The sequence below is a fragment of the Penicillium atrosanguineum genome, assembly GCF_028827265.1.
Source record: "Penicillium atrosanguineum strain IBT 20685 chromosome Unknown utg000008l_segment0_segment0, whole genome shotgun sequence".
In the NCBI taxonomy this organism is placed as follows: Eukaryota; Fungi; Ascomycota; class Eurotiomycetes; order Eurotiales; family Aspergillaceae; genus Penicillium; species Penicillium atrosanguineum.
The window spans coordinates 670,316-690,776 of record NW_026623140.1 but is presented as its reverse complement, the minus strand read 5'-3'; the positions used below and the strand labels follow the sequence as shown (position 1 = coordinate 690,776).

Sequence of the window (20,461 nt, the reverse complement as noted above, 5' to 3'; positions counted from 1 at the left end):
AACCAGCGTATAGCTTATTGCTCCTCGCGCATCTTGCGGAAGAAGTCCATCACTCCGGTGAACACGACGAGCAGGATACCACCTCCGGGGCCGAGACGCAGAACCTTAGGAATGAAGCCCTTGTACAGCGCGCCGAAGCCCTCCTCCTTCATGACGGTACCAACAGCAGGCCAGGCCCAGTTGTACTTGGGAATCTGGCCAGACACCTTAGAGGTGTTCTGGATACGCGACTTAACCACATCCATGGGAGTGTTGAGGATAGTACCAGCGATACCACCAATAGAACCAGCGAGGAGGTCGTTACGGGTCTGCTGGCCCTTGTTACCAGGCTCAGGGGCAGGCAGCTGCGCGCGAACCTGGAAGATACATCCGAAGTAACCAGCGTTCCACAGGATGTGACGCCACAAGGTGGATTCCAGACCGTTGTACATGGCCAGGGGACCCTCCGTCTTGACGATCTTCTTCACGACATCCAACATACCATTGTACTTGCCGGCTGACGCCTTATCCTGCAGACGGATCTTGACCAGCTCGAAGGGAACAACCACGAACGCTTCTGTCGCTCCGGCGGTGGCACCGGTCAGAATGGCCAGGGACTGCGTCTGCTTGTCAACGCCGAACGCGTTGCGGTAGAAGGTGCCCCAGCTGTCATTGGCAGCGAACTTGGTCGCACGCTTAGGCGCCTCCATGAGGATGGGCGCGGAGATACCGCGGTACAGGCGCGAAAAACTGTGGAGATACTCGGTAAGTTTCGGAGGAAAAGGCACCAGTGTCGAATGCAGATTGTACGTACCCCTCGGTCTTGACGATCTTGCTGAAGCAATCGAACATGCCATTGTAGTGCTCAGCGCCTGCGACGGGGACTCCGGTCTGAAGTTGACTGCGGAGAAGCGCGTTAGTTGAGGTCGGGTGATCCATCCGATCGCGTGCTTACACTCGGGTCTTGACGACGTCCAATGGGTACCTGGATGTCGCGCATGGTTAGTATGGTTTATTCTGAATGCGATGGAAGGAATACAGTTTCCGGAAACTGTCTGGTCGAAGGGATAAGAGCGTACATCAATAGAATCTGTCGTGCGGGGATAGTCGCGTTAGTCACTGGATCACTTCTGGGATGGTTCTCGACGTCGGGATTGACTCAAAGAGCATCTGTAGACAATCTCTGGACGAAAAAGACTTACCTCGGACACACCAGCCACCGCACCGGCGGCGAACTGGTAGATGAAGGGGAGGGGCTGCTGCGGCTTGTCGGACATGATGGCGACCGTTTGAGCTGGGATGAGTTCAGCGAATGCAGAGCAAGAATGTCACGCAATGTTGCGAAAGGCACGCGATGTATTTTAGACGCGGGAAGACCTACCAGAAAAACTAGAAAACAGAAAGCTGGAGAAATGAAAGAGAGGAGATGGAGAAGATGGGGTCACCGGTGTCGGCAATACTCGGTGACGGAATCCGACTTAGATTCACCGCAGGAACAAACTGCCGGGTATTACTTATTACTAACCGCCCCGTGGGGTTCGGGCCTTCGCTTTTCCCCTTGGTATTTTGTCTCGGATAACTAGCATTGTTCATGTCTCATTGCTTATCTTCGTAATTCATATCCAAACAAGACCCAAAATAATCCCAAATATCCAATTTAACCAATTCACCCCTACTCGACTCCCAGTACTCGTCGCAGTCGCCTGTTCCTTGGCAACAGTGGAGTGCGCCGCAGTCGCCGTACAGCTTTGTCCGCATGCATACCCAGACGGACAACACCCACCGCCCACAGTGTCAGCACAGCTGAACCAGCCATTGGCACATTTCCCCGTGCCTTTTGAGGATCCTGTCGCGACAGGCTCCACGATCGTCACCCCGTCCGATGTAAAAGTCGTCGACGAGGTCGTCGGACACGACGTAGTATCGCAATCTCTCCCGGTCTGGCAACAACCACCATGGTAAACAGCCGAGCAAGCATAGAACCCAGTTGGACAAACATCCACTCGACTAGTCGTAGATTGACTCGTTGTCGTAAGACTCGTCAGACTCGTAGGTCTCGCCGGAGGAATCAGGCTATCAGTAGTTTCCGTCTTACTGGACTCGGTCGATGTCGAAGAAGTCGAAGTTGTCGAGGTCGTCGACTGAGTAGAATGCGTACTCTGTGGAATGGTAGAATATGTCTCCGTAGAAATCACAACACTCGAATCAACCGTAATCGTCACAACGGAGAGATAAGCACCTGTCATGCCCCATTAGCTCTTTCCAAAGAAAGACCAGGAAATAAGACAAAGAGAAAAGAAAAACACTCACATCCCCCCGAAACGCACTCATACCCCGGAATACAGCATCCGCCCCCCAGCGCCGCCGAACAAGTCGTATACCCACTCGCGCAAGATCCAACAGTCCCAGAACAAACTTCCCCACTCGGACAACAGCCAACATCCCCAGACCCCGTATCCGTCACGATTTCGCACGTACTACCAGTACTGCAGCACCGATCCGAGCGGCCGATGGACGTGCATGCGTTTGTCCCAGTTGGACAATTAAAATCTCTCGTCTCCAGACCCAAGGCATTTCCAGGTACTTCCAGAGCGGACTGGAACGGGAATGAGCGAGCGAGGAGAGGATACTCGTATTTGGGATCCAGGTCTCTGTCGGAGAGAGTAGAATTCCCATCGGTTGACACAGCGAAATTATAATATGAGAGGAAAAATTTCTCGCCTTCGTCGGGTGCCATTTTACGAATGCCTTGGATGATATCTTGGGATAGGCGACGAGTGATTTCGTCATTGCGTTGGAAAATATTATTGTAAGAGTGAGATGTATCTGATGAGTTGGTTACATCGGCGTAGATACCCGAGACGAGTAGTGATAGGAAGGGTAGGAGTAGCATAGCTACAGCCACCCGAGGTCAGCAGTAACTTTGATCGGGGCTGAGACGGCGTTGCGCGTGGGTGCGGGCTGTGTTGTGACACAGACCAAGTGGGTTGAAGACGGGGCTCGAAGTTATTGATTTCATATGATTTCGAGATTGGTGCCCAACTTCAAGTTTCAATGTTCGGAGTTCGGAGTGGAAACGAGAGTGAAGATCAGATATGAATGTAGAAAGGATATATGTACGGAGTCTGTAGTCTAAATAGTGGAGGAAAAGCGGATGGCTGGGACCGGCCACCGACACCGACACTTCTTTATTATCCACTTGTCTCAAGTTGGTGCCCAATTGAGTTTTAATTGGGTATTGACATCTACGATAGGTCTACTCTATACAAATGATCATGATTATGGATAATATAGGTTGGAAACAAGTTGAACTAACTACCCGTGGGCCAACTAGTAACTTCGCGCGAATAAACAAGACATGTGGGAACAAGCCACAATTTGTGGCTGGGTATCGTCAATCAGTGCCATGAATGCAAAGTGCAAATGTAAACAAGGGGGCTATAGGAACACGCCACAGATAAAGACGATAATAAGGATGGAAATGCAAGCAGATGGAGGCCTTCGCATAAAACGCGGGAGTTAAAATGCAAAGGAAGATTCATGAGAGGTGGAATCAGGACTCGGGAGCGGTTTCATCAGGGCTCGAGTCCTTCTTCTCATCCTCCGGTTCTTCTTTAGGAGGAACCTCGGGCTTTTGCTCATCGGTGCTGTCAGAGTCAGGAGCTGGCGCTGAGTCTCCCGCCTCTTCCTCGCCTTCAGGCTTCGGCTCTGCTGCTGCGGCCGCGGCAGCTTCGGCTTCGGCTTTCTCCATTTCGGCGTTGCGAGCCTGCTGCCTATCCCAGACTTCCTTGCGGATGCGATCGTCTTTAGCATTGCGCAGACGCTCGGCCTCTTCAACACCACCGCTCTTCTTCAGTTTGCCTTCTTGGACAAAATTGCCAAGTTCCTTTTGGAACAGACCAATCCGGCGGGTCTCAAGTTCCTTCTTGCGAGCCTTCTCCGCTCGCTCGATGGCCTCAACTCGACTCTCGTGATTCGGTCGCAGTGCGCGCACCTCGCCCAAGACGCCATCCTTGGCCTTCTTTGGGTCCATGGTTGGGTCAATGCCAAGGGTACGCGAGGTAGCCCGCAAAGTGACACCAGCAGGATCCTTGGCCTTCTCCATAGCCTGCTCCTTCGTGGCTTGCTCGACCAAAGCGAAGGTCTGAGCAGCCTTCTCCAAATCGTCTTGCAGATCGGCCGCGAGATCCTCCTGCATAGTCAGTTGGTCTCGCTCTTCGCAGACCAACTGCAACTCTTTCTCCCAAATCTTAGTCCAAATGGGCTTCTCCCGAGCGAGGAAGTCCTGCATCTTCTTGATTTCTTTCATGGCAGTGCTGATATCGCGGTTGACCCCCTCTAGCTGGCGGGGCAGGGGTCGCACGCCACGTTGAACGACATCCTTCCTAAGGTCCTCGACCAGATCCTGGAGATCATCAACACGAGACACAAGTCGCTCAGACTCATCGCCGAGCTCCTTCTTGCCGGTGTTGACACGTGCACGGCCAGCATCGCCTTCATAGGTAGGGACAGCCACAGTTTCTGCGGCAGTCTTGACCTGGCTGGCCTTGGAGCGCACCGCAGTCATCGAGCCTGTGATATCGGACGAGAAATTGGAGTATGTTTGTCGGAGCACAGCAAGATCACGGCGCAGGCTCTGAAGCTCCGCGATCTGGCTGTTGCTTCCATAAATTGGTGCCTTCTGGCCGGAAAGAGGACTGGGCACGGCTGCAACAGCCGCGGGAGGAGCCGCAGCCAAGCGGGCCATTTCCTTTGCCGCCTCCAGCTGACGGTCCGAGACGCGTTGAATAACCTTTCCTTGCCCAGCAAGAGCATCCTTGACGCCTTCCACCATAGAACGCACTCCAGACAAGCTATCATCAAAGTGTTTCTTGACTTCATCCAAGTTGTCGACATTCAACACGAGAACTGATCGATCTTTGACGTCGGCTAGGTCTTCGAGCTCATGTCGAATGCCCGAGACAGGGTCCTGGATGTAAATCTCGGGTAAGTCAGCTCCATTGCTATGGGTGTTCCAAGCGAACTTCTCAATGAAAGCCAGCTGAAGTCGTCCAATAGTAAGATCTGTAATGCCTTCAGGCAATACGTATTTCTTGATCTTAGTTTTATATTGCAAGAAGAGCGTCAGCTCCTTCCCCGGAGACGGCTGTTCACCAACAAATGCAGGTACAGGTGGGGGGGTTGCGATGCCAGTAGGAGAAAAGCGGCCTGCCTTTGGCGTTGTCGGGCCTACGGGAATAGGAGCATCTATTTTCTCCGGATCAAAAGCATCGTCGAGAGATGGCCCCTTTGGTGGCTGTGGGAAGCTTGGTGGTGCTACCTCGACCGGCTCCTCGGGCTGAGCTGGCTGCAAAGGGGGCTGTTTCTCGGAAGCTTTGGGGGTTTCCTCATTCTCAGGTTCCGGGGCAATTTCCCCGGGTGGTTTGCTCTGCTCTTCTTGGACTGCAGCCGGAACGTTCGCAGTCGCCTGAGCCTGAGAACTCTTCGAAATGTCCTGGGAGCCCTTGGTAGACCGCTGTCTCGAGTGAACTACCGAGCCTCGCAAGCGAACAGCGTTGAGAGATTCGCGCACATCACGTCCTCGATTGGGGATAGGAGAGTTTTGGGTAGGAATGACTGGAACACCGTTGGTTGATGTTCCCAGGTGCTTCTGAATTTGATAGGCAGAAAAACGACGGGAGGCTCGTCGTTCAAGCTCGCCGCTTCTTTGGAGAGCACCTAGAGCATCATCTTGTTTGGGAGGCGGGGGCGGAGCAGGGAAATCGGGAGGTGCCCCCGAGGAGGATTGAGCTGCTCGCGGAGTCGCGTTATTGGCTATATTTGTTTGGGTCAGAAGCTGCTGTGTCTCTCGTCTCGATGCTTCGCGATCTGAATGGCTTGTGCCTCGGGTTGGGGATGTTTGCTGGCCGGGTTGGGCATCATCCAGAGACCCATTACTGCCATAGCGACGAGCTGGCCGCTTTGGCGACTGTGCGCCGGGCTGGATATTGGGCATAGTCGAGGCGGCCGCTTCGTCGTATAGTTGTCCAATGTTCGATTTTTCGCTAGACAAACTTCCAGCACTGGCTTGCCGTCCAGGCATACCGGCCCGTCCATCCTCACGCTGCTGCCGAGAGCGTAAGCGAGCCTGCTTCTTCTTCAACCCATGTAGCAAATTTATGATTATATCGCGGATCTGAGGGAGGTATCGGTCCAGGCTTTGCGCGGATGCGTCCTGGCTGAGGGTGTCTTCCAGGATTGTGCGCAGGACGTCGGGGACTGGTCCCAAGTCGGAGGTTTCGACTCCGATAGCGTTGAAGGCCCGGCATGCCAGGTTAAATTCATATCCCAGGCGCACATACACATCCGACACGTCGTTCTCGGATGCTTGTTTTCGAGACCACTGTGTGAGAGTTTCCAGAAGTTGTTTGGTCGCAACGAGGAGGTGTGTTACACTCTTTTCGATTGTGGAGATCTGTTTATCGGGCTGTAGACAAAGTAGGTTCAGCGATTACTCAGTCTCACATGAAGGGGTTCGGTCTTACGACGGTCTTGGTTGATTGGGAGCGCCCCGAGGCGGAGGAGCTCCGACCAGAGTTAGAGGCCATGGGGTCACTAGGATAATGGGAGGAATCAAGTTGACCAGGATCCGAGGGAGTAGACATGAGAAGGAAAGGTGAGGTGATAAGCGAGGGAAACAGATGACGCCCAGCCTCCTCGTACCGCGTAGGAACTGTCACTGGATCCAAGGGTTGTGATCGGCGCGCTTAGCCGGACCTAAAATTACATAAATAACAACTATTACCGTTCCGCACGGTAATATATCCCAACACTGGAAATTGCACTATTTGCATTCCAACTCTGCAGGTCTTTCGAATCCACTCGCCGAGCTTTCGGAACCACCCGTGCTTATCCACTATGCCTGATCGACGCCATGGCGAGGTTTGGAACTATGGTACTTTACTCTACCTACCTAGGTATCTATGCTGTCAAGTCCCTTGGGACAAGTACATACTTGTACATTCATCTACAAAACCCTAGCTAAGAGAAGCCCTAATGCACACGTACCTTAGGGGTACCCTAAGGTAGCCACATCTAGAACAAAGCAAGCCAGTAGTCCCATCCACAATATCCATATCAATATTAATGAATAGTCCCCTGCGGAGGCTCGATTGGGCCGGTCTTTACAAACGCGGTATGCTATTGCGCTAGAATAGGATGACAGATTCAAATGTTGGATGGAACAGATCACTGTGTACGCATCGTCGATTCGGATAATAAAACCCCACAGATTATCTTCACCGTACTGACCTACGACAGGGTGGGTTCTGGGCCTTGACTTGCGTATTGTCAATACGACACTGGCAACCGGTCCATCGCAGGGGTTGGAGGCCCAAGGGTTACTGAATCAGTGAATAACCCGTATTAGATCAAAGGCATGATCAAGGTAGAGGTGAAAAGAGAATTTAATTTACCAACCATATTCCATTCCTAACCCTCTTTCGAATTGATGTCAGTATAGGAATTAGGAGGTGGAAGTTCCCAGGTTGAATTGTCAGGGTTGCACCGTACCGTACAATACATCACCTTCCCCGTGACTTGCCCTTTCCCCAAACAATTCCCAAACCTCACTTACCTTTGCTCCTTCTCATCGATCCTCCCCCTCCCCCCTCTCCTTCATTGTCGAGTTTATTCGGCATCTTTGTGGTTTCTTCCCTCTCACATCCCTCTGTGTCCTGTTTGTGCAGGCGGTGTGTTGTGGTAGTGCCTCATCCTCGCGGCTTTCCGCCGTGCGAAGTTCCACGACGCCTGTCTGACTCCCGAGTCAATCAATGGCTTCCACTTTGAACTCTGCGCCGGCTGCGAACAGCTCATCTGGCAATGCCCACTCGACACAGAACTCCGGCCGCCCCTCTCTGAGACCTAGCGCCAGCACCAAGGGGGACGGTCGCCGACAGTCTGGCAGCCCTGTTGATGGTGCTCAGCGGTATGTTCATACACCTTTTCCCCCACAGCCCATGAGTTTGATACTTTTGCCCTATTTCCCAATTCCTTACCCATCAGATCCCCGAGATGCCTTTGGTTTTCATCCTGCCCGCATCAACTCCTCCTCGACCACCGTGTCTCTGTGCACGTGCTCTCGAGCTCGTGAGCATGGTCCACAGGCTGGCATACAATTATGTCTGCGATGTAGCCAATTGCAATTTTCGGATTTCATGGCGGGCCCCTTCATCCTGTCTTTAACTTCGTGATTCTTGGTTGCACCTACTGATCCGGGCATGTTCTACTGAATAGGCGCACAAACTCACAGAAAGCCTGGACCCAAGGGACCAACCCCATCACTCAACGCTCCTCATATTCGAACGGAAACATGGCTCGCCAGTCGGGCTCCCCTCAGCCCGGCCTGAAGGAATCGAACACCCCCGATAACCACGCGCATGACCGTTTACTGTTCTTATTCGCCAGTTTCATTGTAAGCTGACTTGTAGTGATCGCGAGAGGACTGGCGCTCATTTATCTTCACTATAGGGCCTGCATACGACAATTACCACAAAAGGCGGAGACAAATATACCGGCATTTTCTCGTCTTCAACTTTGGGAGCGAGCGATTCATCATTCATTCTGAAGATGGTGCAGCGAGCATCTCAGGAAAACCAACCTAAGACTAATGGCACGAGTGATGCGTCTAGTAATTACCTAGGATCTGGACAGGAGCATAGCATGGCCTTTGATATCAAGGATGTATCGGACATCGCTGTGCCGAACGTCTCCCCGGCTGAGGTCTCGGCCAAGGAATCCAATGGTAAGAAACACCGAATAGTCAACTGATGAGAAGTGCGAAAATTGACACATACACCAGGTGCGAGTGGTTTCAGAACCGACGCTGACATCTCCGGAAATTTGGCAATGCGTGAGCGCACCCTTAAGCGCTGGGAGCCTGCCGCTGACGAAATTGACATGTCCTTGGAGAGCGCCGCGGGCGATTCCGCGGGCTGGGATCAATTCGAGGCCAATGAACGTCTTTTCGGTGCAAAGACCAACTATGATGAGAATCTTTACACCACTCGCATTGACCGCTCAGACCCCACCTACCGTCAGAAGCACGCCGAGGCGGCTCGCATTGCGCGTGAGATCGAAGGCCAGGATCACGAAAACGCCCACATGCGCGAAGAGAGAGGCCTGGTGGCCCCTGACTCGGGTGACCAGGATGAAGAATCCAAGTACAGCGGTGTCCAGCGTGAGGACAAATCCTTCCAGCCCCTCGCTTCTGGCCAGCCCAATAAATATACTCCTCCTGGACGCCGTCAGCCCGCACCTCCTGTTGCGCCCTCAAAGCAACCATCGGCTCCTGTGCCTCAGGCTCCAGCCAAGGAGATTGCCCCTGTTGAGAAGCAACAGCCAACTCCCGCGGCCCAGCCCAGTGCTGAGGCAGAGCAGAAGACTGACAACAGCAAGGCTGCGCCTGCTGCTTTCACCGCAAAGCAACAGCGCCCTGTCCCCGATAATGCTACTGCCAACGTCGAGACCGAGGTTCTCGATCACTTCCGCCAATTCGCCAGCAGCGAGAAGCTGAAGGTTCAAGAACGTCGTCGCAACCAAGCATCGTACGATCGTACGATCAAGTTGAACGAGTTAATGAAGTTTTCCAAGAACTTCAAGCTCTCTACTCCTGTTCCCAAGGATCTGGTGCCCATTCTCGCCAAGGACCCCCACAAGCAAGAGGCTATCATCGGCCGGCTTCAATCGCCAGATGAGAAGGCCAGCCCGAAGTCTGCTTCGCCTGTGGCTGAGCAGAAGCCCACTGCTCGTGCTACTGGACCTACTGGTGCAGTACCTCCTGTGGCTCCTTCTGACCGCCAGAACTTCGCTCGGGGTCGTCAAGGTTATCCTCCTACTGGCCCTCTTGCTGGCCCTGGTGGTCGCTTCCCCCAGCAGCCCATGCAGCAGGGTCGTCCCGGTGCTGGTATGCTCAGCCATCGCCTCCAAGACAACCTACAGCAGCGTAAGGGTAACAACATGGCTCCCGTTCCCGCTCCGTTGCCTATTCAGGATGCTCGGGGACCTCCTACTGGCCCTGCCAGCGATCAGTCCCGGATCACCAGCCCCGTAAAGTCTCAGAGCTTGGCCTCCGCTGCGTCGAAATTCAATGTTCGCGCGATGGAGTTTAAGCCCAACCCTGCGGCAAGCACTTTCACTCCCGGTGGCGGTTCGGGATCTTCTGCTGGTCCTGGCACTACTGGTACTACTGCTGCTAGTGGTGTTACTGCTGCTAGTGGTGTTACTGGCGCTACTGGTGCTAGTGGTGCTAGTGGTGCTTCTGGTACTACTGGTACTACTGCCGCAACTGCTACTAACACCGCCGCCGCTAGTGCTAGCCCGCGATCCTTCTCGCGAAATACTTCTGTTTCTCGTGCGACTACACCCTCTGCATTCTTTGGCACCAAGAAGCCCCAGCCTATCTCCGAGAGACCGTCCATTGATGATCAGTTTAATCCCATAAAGCGCATGAAGAAAGAGAGCGCCGAGGCAGCTGAAAAGGCCGGCAAGCCTTACACTCCATTCAATGGCGGCGTTCCCCCTCCTTACAAGACTCTGCCCACTTGGGATGTGTCAGAGGCCAACCAGGAGAAGAATTTTGACCAGATGTTCAAGCAGCCGAGCAGTATTCCCTCGGCTTCCCCCCAGGGCCGTTCTGCTTCAAACAACCCCCATCTTCCCCAGTCGCAGATGCCTTTCTACCAAGGGGGCAACCAGGGTATGCCACCTTCCTCCGGTCCTCCTGGTGGACCTCACATGCACCAAGGTTCCCATGGTCCTACTCCGGGTCACATGGATGATCATCATCGCATGCAGTTGTCGGCATCGTCTTCGCAGGTTTTCCCCTCGCCTCGTATGGGACAAAGTCACATGGGATATCCTTCTCCCATGGTCCCACATGCACAGCTGGCATTTGGCCAGCCGGTGCCGCAATTCTACGGAGGACCTCAGCCCGGCCACATGAGACAGTACCAGGGTGGCCCTCAGTTCATGAACCCGCAAGCTGCCATGGGAGCTCCCATGATGATGCAGCAGGCTTCCACCGGTTCTTATATGGGTGTGCCCCAGGGCATGTCTCCATATAACCCGCAAATTCAGATGTACTCCCCTTCTCCAGCCCACGCCTATCCTCAGCATGCACCCCCTCATCAGCCACACAGCGGTTACCCTAGCCCCAGTCGCGGTGCGCCCATGATGATGCACCAGAACTCGCAGTCAGGCCAACCTCCCCAGCAGATGATGTTCATGTCTGGACAGCCTGGACAGCCTGGATATGGAGCGCAACAGCCCGGTCACAGTTAGTCTCAAATTGAACAACTATTATCATTCACTGCTGACTGTTCGGAATCAGTGCCTCCTGGTCGTGGTGGCTACCCCCAGCAGCAGCCTCATTTCTCCTCAAGCCCTCACCAGGGTCACCATTTCCCTCCTAATCAGCACCGGACACCAAGCAACAGCTATAACCAGGTCCCTCAGATGGCTCCCCAAGGACCATCTGGCACCCAGGTCAATGCGGGCTCCGGTTCGCACTCTGCTGAGCCCGCCGATGAGGGTAAATGAACTGCATGACTTGTGATCGATTGTGTGACTGTCCTGGTTCAGCGACTTGAACTCAACTTGTGCACCGTTGACAATGGCTATTTATCAAACCCCCTGAGGTTCGAATGTGTCTCTGTCGTCATCCCTCCTGCTACCTTTGGTACCACCGTGTACCACGGATGAAGAACATGTTGATACGAGGCTTGAAAGGTAAGGTCCAATTCTGATACTTTGATTCGCTCATACTGATTGTCATAGATTCGATGATTGGATATACTTATCAAGTCTATTTATCATGGGCGTGGGTTTGGAGATAAACCTGCCGTGAATTCCCTGAGTTGTACACGACTCAGCCACTGGCCCTCATCAAATCCTCGTTTCCTCTCACCGAGCTTTCTCGGAGAGTTACCTCACAGTTGATGTCGATTGCTGGGGTTTCCCAGTTCTGAAGGTGCTCTCTATCAGGATGTTTCCTTCAGGGGTTTTTTTTGTTTTCCTTTTTTCCAATGTGGATATTGCGTGTCTGAGTGGTCTGAAAGTGATCTCATGTGTTCTGCCTCACGAGGTATGCATCGCATGTGACGGGTTACCATGAAGTGGAGATGAACGAATACCAGTGAGAGGCGGGAGGGAAGTGGTCAATGCAGGTGTCAGCGCGGTGTGAGTAGTTGCGGGATAGTGGCTTCCACGGTAGTTGCTAGCACTCCTTTGGGTGCAATGTGAGATGACTATATCTAAATAACTCAACTTCCATTCGTAGACTGTATACTAGAGGTACAACATAATCCCATCCAAAATACAAAATCTCCCCAGCCCGGCACTCAACCCATTCATTCCCACGTCCTATGACCTCTATAGCAGATGTTAGCTCTCATCCACAAACATATCCAGTTTCAACTCGAATAATCAGATCTCCTCAGGTCTTTTCAGTTTCACATTGGTCTTCATTCAAACCAACCAAAGAGACCACCGTCTCACCGCGGTGCTTTACCAACCACACCATTCGCATCAATCCACAACACAACTCTAACTTCCTTCCCACACACCACACCACATTTACCCCAGCCCCATTCCGTCTCTCACATGCCGTTCGCGCAGTTGAAAACACAACCCACTATCGACCGCAGCCATTAGTTCCTAAACAGTCCTCATAGAGAAAAGCGGACCCAGGAACTCCATTAAACGGCCGGACACGCCTATACCCTTCTAAGAAAGGTACAAGAATATCACGATATACACAAGGTTTCTCCCAAGGTCCCTTGTCCGTAGAAAGCCATGGGTCTCGGCTTGGACCCTTTTGCCTAGCCATGTGTTCTGCGCGAGGGGATGGGAGAGCTGATGGGAGTGGGGGCCGGAGTAGTGCTTTGTTGGCATGGAAATGGAAGAATTTAGTCGAGATGTGTGCTGTGAATGATATTGGTAGATGTGGTGGCGAGCTCCTTCGGTCTGGGGTTTCTTGCTGGCTTTGCGCGGTCTGACCTTTTACCAGGGTCGCATCTTTGGAGGGTAGGGTTGCTGGTCGCAATAAAAATGAATGGATGCGTGGAGCTTACCTGTTAGAAATCAGTATATCGAGACCGTAGAGATGCCGTGCTTAGCAGTATGCGCGTGGCATGTTTGTGAGAGTGTTGACGAAGGAAGCTCCGAAGCTCAAATAAATGCGGAGCTCTGCCTCAGGCTCCCGCGGGGCTCATCACCGCAAGGTGGCCACGGAGATCCAACAGTCAAGATCCCAACTCTCAGTCTCCTCTGCACATATTCTTTTTTTCTCTTCACCTCCGAACCCCTCGTTCTACTCTCAACACACACTCCAAACGACCCTGCTCCCCCTCCCCCGGCCCATTGGCCAGCCCACCCCCGGGCCCGACAACAACATCACACATGGATTTCCTCAAATCAGCCGTCGCGTCCGCCATCGCGAAGGGCAGCTCGTTCCCATTCTCGCTAGGTGATCGAGTCGATATCGGCGACTCTATCTGGACGCTGCATAATGGTACAAAACGGGTAGGATGGTCTCCGCCCCGGTGGTTATCTGGTTTCTAATATATATATAGGATGATGGCTCGGCTTGCAGTGTCTTTACCTTTGATATTGCGGCGAACAAGTCACGTCTCCCGCTTGCTAAAAATGCCGTACGCAAGTCGCGCACGCTCCGCCACCCGGGCGTGATCAAGGTTCTGGATACGATTGAGGTATGTATGCGCCTATGTGTCTGCGCGATAAGGGGGCGTGGGTTAAAGTATGAGGCTGACAACGAGGCAGAATGAATCGAATCTGTACATCGTTACTGAGCGCATTGCTCCGCTTGATTGGCAGGTTAGGAGGAGGAGTATCAGTGAGGAAACGGCGAAATGGGGGTTGCATACTGTTTCGGTATGGTGCTTCATCCTATGGGTATTGTGTTTATGCTGACTAGTTTGTGCTGGGAAGTCGACACTGAAATTCATCAATGAAGATGCATCCTCTGTCCATGGTGCTGTACGCGCGTCGTCTATTTATACAAGTGAGAGTGGCGAGTGGAAGCTAGGCGGCTTCGATATCTTGAGTTCGATGAAGGAGGACGATGCCGTCATTTATGTCAGTCATTCGTTATGAATGATAGTGGAATGCATGCTAATGATAAACAGACATACGGCAGCCTTGTCCCCGATGCAGCTCGCTTTACACCTCCGGAAGTTGTCAAAGGTGGTTGGGAGTCTATTAAGCGGCATCCTTTGGCGGCTGTTGATGCTTACGGCCTGGGTATTCTGATTTTCGAAGTGTTCAATGGTCAATTTTCTGGCGGTGATCAGATCGGCAAGACGACCAACATTCCTCCTCCTATGCAACAGAGCTACAAGCGTCTTTGCACGGCGAATCCAAAGATGAGACTCAGTCCTGCGCATTTCGTCGAGCAGGGGAAGAAACATGGCGGGTTCTTCCAGACTCCCTTGATTCGTTTAACGGATGACATGGATAATCTGGGACTCAAAAGTGATGCTGAGCGTGAGGAATTTATCAAGTTTGTTTCTTCTCAATTTCGATAATGATTGACAATTGCTTACATGGAAAACAGTGGACTTGACAATCTCTCCGAGGACTTTCCCGAAGATTTCTTCAAGATGAAGGTCTTGCCTGAATTGCTCAAGTCTGTCGAGTTTGGTGGCGGTGGTCCAAAGGTGCTTAGCGCTACTTTGAAGATTGGTGCTAAATTATCAGCAGACGAGTTTAACGCCAAGTTGACACCCGTGGTTGTTCGCTTATTTGGCAATCCGGACCGAGCGTTACGCGTGTGCCTTTTGGACAACCTGCCTTTGATGATTGACAATCTCCCCCAAAAGGTCGTCACCGACAAGATCTTCCCTCCAATGGTCAGTTTGAGCCTTACCTTTAATGTTTTGTTTAAACTCGGTCTAATAAATCCCAGACTTCTGGCTTTACCGATGCTGCCCCTGTTGTCCGAGAACAGACTGTCAAGGCTGTTTTGACGATCATCAACAAGCTCAGTGACCGAGTGATTAACGGAGAGCTTCTCAGATTCCTGGCACGCACTGCGAACGATGAGCAACCTGGTATTCGTACCAACACAACTATCTGTCTTGGTCGAATTGCTAAGAACTTGGGCCAGAGTGTAAGTCTGCCACTATGGCTGTCCATCAGATGCTAATACCCTGTAGACTCGCTCAAAGGTGCTTATTGCTGCGTTCACAAGAGCCATCAGAGACCCGTTTGTGCATGCTCGATGTGCTGGACTTCTTGCCTTGTCTGCCACTATTGATGTCTTCAGTGAAGAGGATTGTGCTGCCAAAATTCTGCCAGCCATTTGTCCGTCACTCCTGGACAAGGAAAAGTCAGTTTAAGAGAACCAATACCTTCAATCCCCTACTCATATATTCCAGGCTCCTCCGTGACCAAGCAAACAAAACACTCGATGTATACCTCCAACGGGTACGTAACTTCGGCAGCACCATGGCCGATTCAGCAATACCACCAACCGCCTCACCCGAACCAAACAAGTCCGATGCTCGCATCGGCACGTCAAATGACAAGTCCTGGGCCGGATGGGCCATCTCCTCATTCACAAACAAAATGTCCGCTGCCGATGGCGAAATCGAGCCTACAGCCGCCAGACCCGCCGAAGCAGATATCCCCAGACCCGCCTCCGTTCCTCGCCCGGCTAAATCATCTCCCTTCACACAATTGGACCTTCCCAAACAACCATCACGTCTCGCTGCACATCCACTCAGTCGCTCACAATCCGATCGGCCGGTCCCCATTGTCCAAGAAGAACACCCAGAAGACGAAGGAGACGACGTCTTCGATGCCTGGGGCGCAATGGACGATGACGACAACGAAGAAGACACCTTCTCCGCAGCCGTAGCATTACCTAAACCCTCATCTCCAAATCCCTCTGCGAAGGCTCCCGCTGTACCATATGACGATGGTGGTGAACCGGATTTCGCCGGGTGGCTGGCGGCTAAGAGTTCCACGAAGGCGAAAAATCCCTTGCCTAAAGGGCTGGGCAAGTCCGCTTCTACCCCCTCCGCGCCTACGAGGAATACTGTAGGGAAACCAAAGACGGTGGTGCCGAAGAAGATCGACACGAAGCCGAAGGATGAGAATGAAGATGATGGTTGGGGTGATGCGTGGGATTAGCGTGTTCATTCCCATGGCATTGTATATACTACAAGTAATGTTTGATTGGACTGCGTATAGAGTATTACGAATACCCGTGGCCCAAGGTAATCATATTTCTCTTCCAATATGCCAAAGTTTTTCTAGCAGTACCCGTCAGGGTATGATTTAGATGTCGGTACTAGATGCTCCCGAGTTCCAGCCGTTTGGATACACCGGTATGCAGTCTCCACACGTATAGGGCTGGACGGTGTATTGGCTCACTATGGTCTAGTACAAACATTAGCGTCAGCTGAACCTTCCTATCTCCCCCGGCTACATAAAATGACTTGCAATAAAATTGGGTATTAAGAAGAAAAAACACGCTGCTGCCCAGGTGGAAGCATCCTCTGCTCACCGCATTCCGCGGACCCGATTATAAAAACTAACCCACTTATCTCTTATCGGTCTGACCTTCACATCCCCTTAGCGGTCATCTCTCAACCATTCTATCGAACCTGGTCAATGAGCTGCTCACGCCAAGTCCGAGACGCATCTACAAAGACCGGATGCGCGCCAAGCCCTGTGTGCTGACCTCCCTTTGACGGAATCTTGCTGCCTTCCCCTCCGGCTATCTTATCACGCCATGCAAGGTCAGCCAGCATCGACAGGCTGGTACTTCGCGATCCTCTAGGCCACTGTATTCTTCCCTCTCGGTTGATCCCAACAGCGCAGAATGAGCGACGAGGAGGCTCCACCGCCTTACTCGGCCACCGACCCTTTGAATGCGGCAAATAACCGCAACGGCAATTCGTCGCGGCCTATACCTCTACGCGACAATGCGCAAGCACAAGAAGCTGGCAGCTCAGGGTTACCAGAGCCTGGTCCTTCAACTCCATCTGTTGTGCCAACACATTTCTTCTCCGCCGTCACATATTTCGAGCAACGCCCGCCAACAGTCATAGACGACAGCCGAGGCCTTTTGGATCACCATATGACCATATACCCCCGCAGCCAAGCAAAAGACTTTCCTAGGCGGCCCCGCTGCTGGAATGACCAATTTGGCGAGGTAATCCAGCAGGACTGGGACACTTTCCTCCGCTATCTTTTCCCTGCCCAATTGGGCTTGGCTGCTGCCTCGCAGCACTTGCCCCGGCAGCTCCGAGCGGAGATCCAGCGGGATCGCAAGGACCGCCCGCAGGAGACCGATGAGCAGCGCCATGCACGGATTACAGCTGTCGTGGACGAATGGAATCAATGCTTCTTTGAGCCACGCGCTACCCGCATTGTCTTTGTCTATGTCGGCGAGCCCGATGCCGCACCCACTTCTGCGCTGTGTCCTCGATGTTACCCAGCTGCCACGAAGGCTACCCAGGGCACCGGCACCCCGACCTCCATGGAAAGCCAAGCACCGGCCATAGCCAATGCGCCGTCGCCAGTTGGGCAGCCTTCACCCTCGCCAACTTCGTGGCATATGCCTCAATACTCACCTTTTGGGACACCGCAACATATGCCCTACGGCACTCCGTACGGTGTTCCGCCATTTACTGCACATGCAACACAGAATGGCCAACCTTCCCAGTACTATACACCGCCGCCTCCAGGGGCTGCTCCGTGGCAATGGCAGCCTTGGGGCTATACACCGCCACAATTTGGTCCGTCAGGGACATCCAAGAGTGGACCCCTTGGCTGGATCTCCAATATTACCTCCCAGGCGCAAAAGTACGGCGAGCGGTTTGCTGAACAGGCGCAACATTATGGCGACCAGATCAGCTCACAGGCCATGCAGTATGGAAGGCAGGTAGAAGAGCAGGCGATGGCGCATGGATGGTGGATCGAAGATCAGGCCAGACTTCATGGCCGTAAGCCGAACGTATACCCGTCTGGATATCCGCCTGGATATCCGCCTGCTGCATGCAATGGGGGACCGCCATGGAGTCCCGCCCCAGCTGGACAAACAGGCCAGATAGGCGGAGTTGCACATAATCGGCCGACATCAACATTGACATCGACATCGACACCGACGTCACCTACTACCACCACGACCCCTGTCAATACCACAGAAAACCGACCTTCACCTCAACCCCAGCCAGAGGCTCAACCCAAGCCTCAAATCCAAAGTGACCATAAGTCTCTCTCGCGTTCTTTCCAACGTTCTCGCCGCGCCTCTACCAGCTCTGTCTCTTCCGTATCATCACTCAGCTCAATCGATTCGCTATCCACAACCTCCGACCTGGACGCCTCAGACCTAGCCAACATTCGCACGCAACTCCAGTCTCTCCATGACCGTCACGACCGCACCCTCTACGAAGCCGCAGTCGACCTACGTCGACAACTATCCCTCCTGGAAGAATCCCGCCGCGAAGCCCGCACATCTGGCCGTCGAAACTGGCGCAATGGCCCCCAAGGCCCGCAAACAGATAGCACAGACTGGGGACGATGGGAATCTCCCGAACAACAACAACGCGAGGCCACTGAGCGCCGAGCAATGAAAGAGGAAATGCGGGCCACCAAGAAGGCCTTCCGAGACGTCATCCGCCGTGCCCGCGACGAACAGCGCGATAAGCGACGAGCCCGGAAGAATCGTCTTCGTCATACTCGAGCTCAACCTCAACCTGAAAGTAAGCCTCAAGATGAGATTCTGCTCGATGGACGAATGGCAGCTCTCGCTGTTGAAGAGCCTACATTCCGTCCACCGGCACGGAGCCACACCGAGCCTATTTCCCAAGCTCATCGGCCTCAGCCTGCTCCTCTCCGCTCTGATGCAAGCTCGGAAGTTAGTGTGCCTGGTGCTATTAAGACACCCTTGTCTGCGTCCATGATCAATGCGCATGGTTCCCCAGCTGGGGTTCCGGATAAGAAGTCGAAGTTGAAGCAGATGCTTAAGTCGAGGAATATAAAGAAGCAGCAAAAGGCTGAGAAGGAGACCGAGCAGGACAAGTCTAAGAAGGACGGTAAATAATTCGCAGAGACGGAGAAACATCAGAGCTCAGTTATGATCACTCTGGGCACGATTTACGATTTATCAGGATTTAGCATTCATGTATCATGTACATTTCATCGCACATAGATCCATCCATCCATTCATGGATAGTCCACATCCCCATCTCATTCATCTGATTTCCCACATACACCTCGACCACCCCCGCATGTTGATCATCATCGAAGAATGAAAAAGAACCAGACTAAGCCTGACTCTCATTCCTCTCCACCAAATCCCCAACTCCTAGCCCCCTCCCAACCTTAACCTTAACCATCTTCTCCGCCTCATCTCCATCCTCCTTCTTCCCCATCTCACCAACAGGCTCCCCCTCATCATCATCCCCATCTGCCTCTCCAGCCTTCGCCTTATCCTCCGCCGCAATGCGTTTCTCAATCGCCTTCCAGTTCATCCACTGGCCATCCAGCTTCAATCGCATCGCGTAGGCATCTTCACCATCCGCATAGTACTTGCTTTCCACCTTCTCGACTTCAAAGCCTAGTGTGTCGCGATACAGGCGGAGGGCCGCCGTGTTGGAGACGCGGACGTGTAGCGAGACGTAGTTTGCGCGGTGGGATTCCGACATGGCGAGTTCTATCAATGAATTAGCATTCCATCTCCCATGAACATTGCCCGTCTTGCTAATGGAGCCTCCAGCTCCAAAGGACATAAAACAAGAAACAAGAAATAGAAAGAAAAAGAAAAAGAGGAAACTTACGACTCATTCGCATCAACCGCTCCGCAATACCCAGCCTCCTGTGCGTCCGCATAACACTCAAACTAGTAATATGTCCATGTTGCATTCCATCCGTCGGCTCTTCCTCCATCTTCGCAAGCACATACCCCACGACCTTGGGATACTCGCCGGCGACATTCCCGGCTGCCCCAGCACCGGCAATGCCATTGCTCTTAGCGTAGCCGTTCTTGGGTCGGACGACGGCGACGAAGGAGAGTTGTGGCCATGTGAGAGCGTGGTAGAGGTAGTATTTTAGGAAGTAGTTCTCGGGGAGGTTGGTGATGTTGCAGGTTTGGATTGAGGGGAGGAGGTCGATGTAGCTTGGGTAGCTTGATATGGGGACGATGTCGACCATTTTGCGTTTTGGGGGCCCGTGGACCGTGCGGAAGTGTCGAGCTGGTGGTTGCTTTGAGGTGAGGAGGGATTGGATTGGGGTGGTGGGATGGGAGGTGGGGGTCATGTGATTGTGGGGACTTTTTTTTTGGAGAGGGTTTAGAGAGGAAGTGCGATGCAATTGGTCATGCAATCAATGGAATTGATTCGTAGAGAAGAGTAATTGAATTGGATATTGGATGAATTGGAATGTATGGGATATTTCACTTCTAGATTATTCATAT

At 52.8% G+C, this 20,461-nt stretch overlaps 6 protein-coding genes across 6 annotated transcripts; 3 read left to right on the top strand and 3 right to left on the bottom strand.

The window, feature by feature from the left end:
* Positions 1–14: 14 nt before the first annotated feature.
* N7443_009752 (uncharacterized protein) lies at positions 15–2,872 on the bottom strand (the record flags this gene model as incomplete). Its single annotated transcript, XM_056889808.1, has 6 exons — positions 15–729; positions 794–870; positions 935–964; positions 1,182–1,273; positions 1,613–2,218; positions 2,290–2,872. 6 exons carry the CDS (start codon positions 2,870–2,872, stop codon positions 15–17), a joined length of 2,103 nt encoding a protein of 700 aa, XP_056736299.1.
* A 660-nt stretch (positions 2,873–3,532) lies between these two features.
* Positions 3,533–6,566, bottom strand: N7443_009751 (formin-mediated actin nucleation enhancer; the record flags this gene model as incomplete). The annotated part of the gene is made up of 2 exons (XM_056889807.1): positions 3,533–6,413; positions 6,484–6,566. The coding sequence occupies 2 exons, from the start codon at positions 6,564–6,566 to the stop codon at positions 3,533–3,535; spliced, it is 2,964 nt and encodes a 987-aa protein (XP_056736298.1).
* Positions 6,567–7,790: 1,224 nt separating this feature from the next.
* On the top strand, positions 7,791–11,556 carry N7443_009750 (putative PAB1 binding protein (Pbp1); the record flags this gene model as incomplete). Its single annotated transcript, XM_056889806.1, has 5 exons — positions 7,791–7,945; positions 8,254–8,431; positions 8,488–8,761; positions 8,819–11,293; positions 11,348–11,556. The coding sequence occupies 5 exons, from the start codon at positions 7,791–7,793 to the stop codon at positions 11,554–11,556; spliced, it is 3,291 nt and encodes a 1,096-aa protein (XP_056736297.1).
* Positions 11,557–13,416: 1,860 nt separating this feature from the next.
* On the top strand, positions 13,417–16,170 carry N7443_009749 (COPI-interacting protein CEX1; the record flags this gene model as incomplete). Its single annotated transcript, XM_056889805.1, has 9 exons — positions 13,417–13,539; positions 13,590–13,727; positions 13,798–13,908; positions 13,966–14,112; positions 14,163–14,536; positions 14,591–14,885; positions 14,942–15,145; positions 15,192–15,364; positions 15,414–16,170. 9 exons carry the CDS (start codon positions 13,417–13,419, stop codon positions 16,168–16,170), a joined length of 2,322 nt encoding a protein of 773 aa, XP_056736296.1.
* Positions 16,171–16,864: 694 nt separating this feature from the next.
* On the top strand, positions 16,865–19,090 carry N7443_009748 (uncharacterized protein; the record flags this gene model as incomplete). The annotated part of the gene is made up of 1 exon (XM_056889804.1): positions 16,865–19,090. One exon carries the CDS (start codon positions 16,865–16,867, stop codon positions 19,088–19,090), a length of 2,226 nt encoding a protein of 741 aa, XP_056736295.1.
* A 223-nt stretch (positions 19,091–19,313) lies between these two features.
* N7443_009747 (peptide alpha-N-acetyltransferase complex A subunit ARD1) lies at positions 19,314–20,304 on the bottom strand (the record flags this gene model as incomplete). Its single annotated transcript, XM_056889803.1, has 2 exons — positions 19,314–19,702; positions 19,827–20,304. 2 exons carry the CDS (start codon positions 20,302–20,304, stop codon positions 19,314–19,316), a joined length of 867 nt encoding a protein of 288 aa, XP_056736294.1.
* Positions 20,305–20,461: the final 157 nt, after the last annotated feature.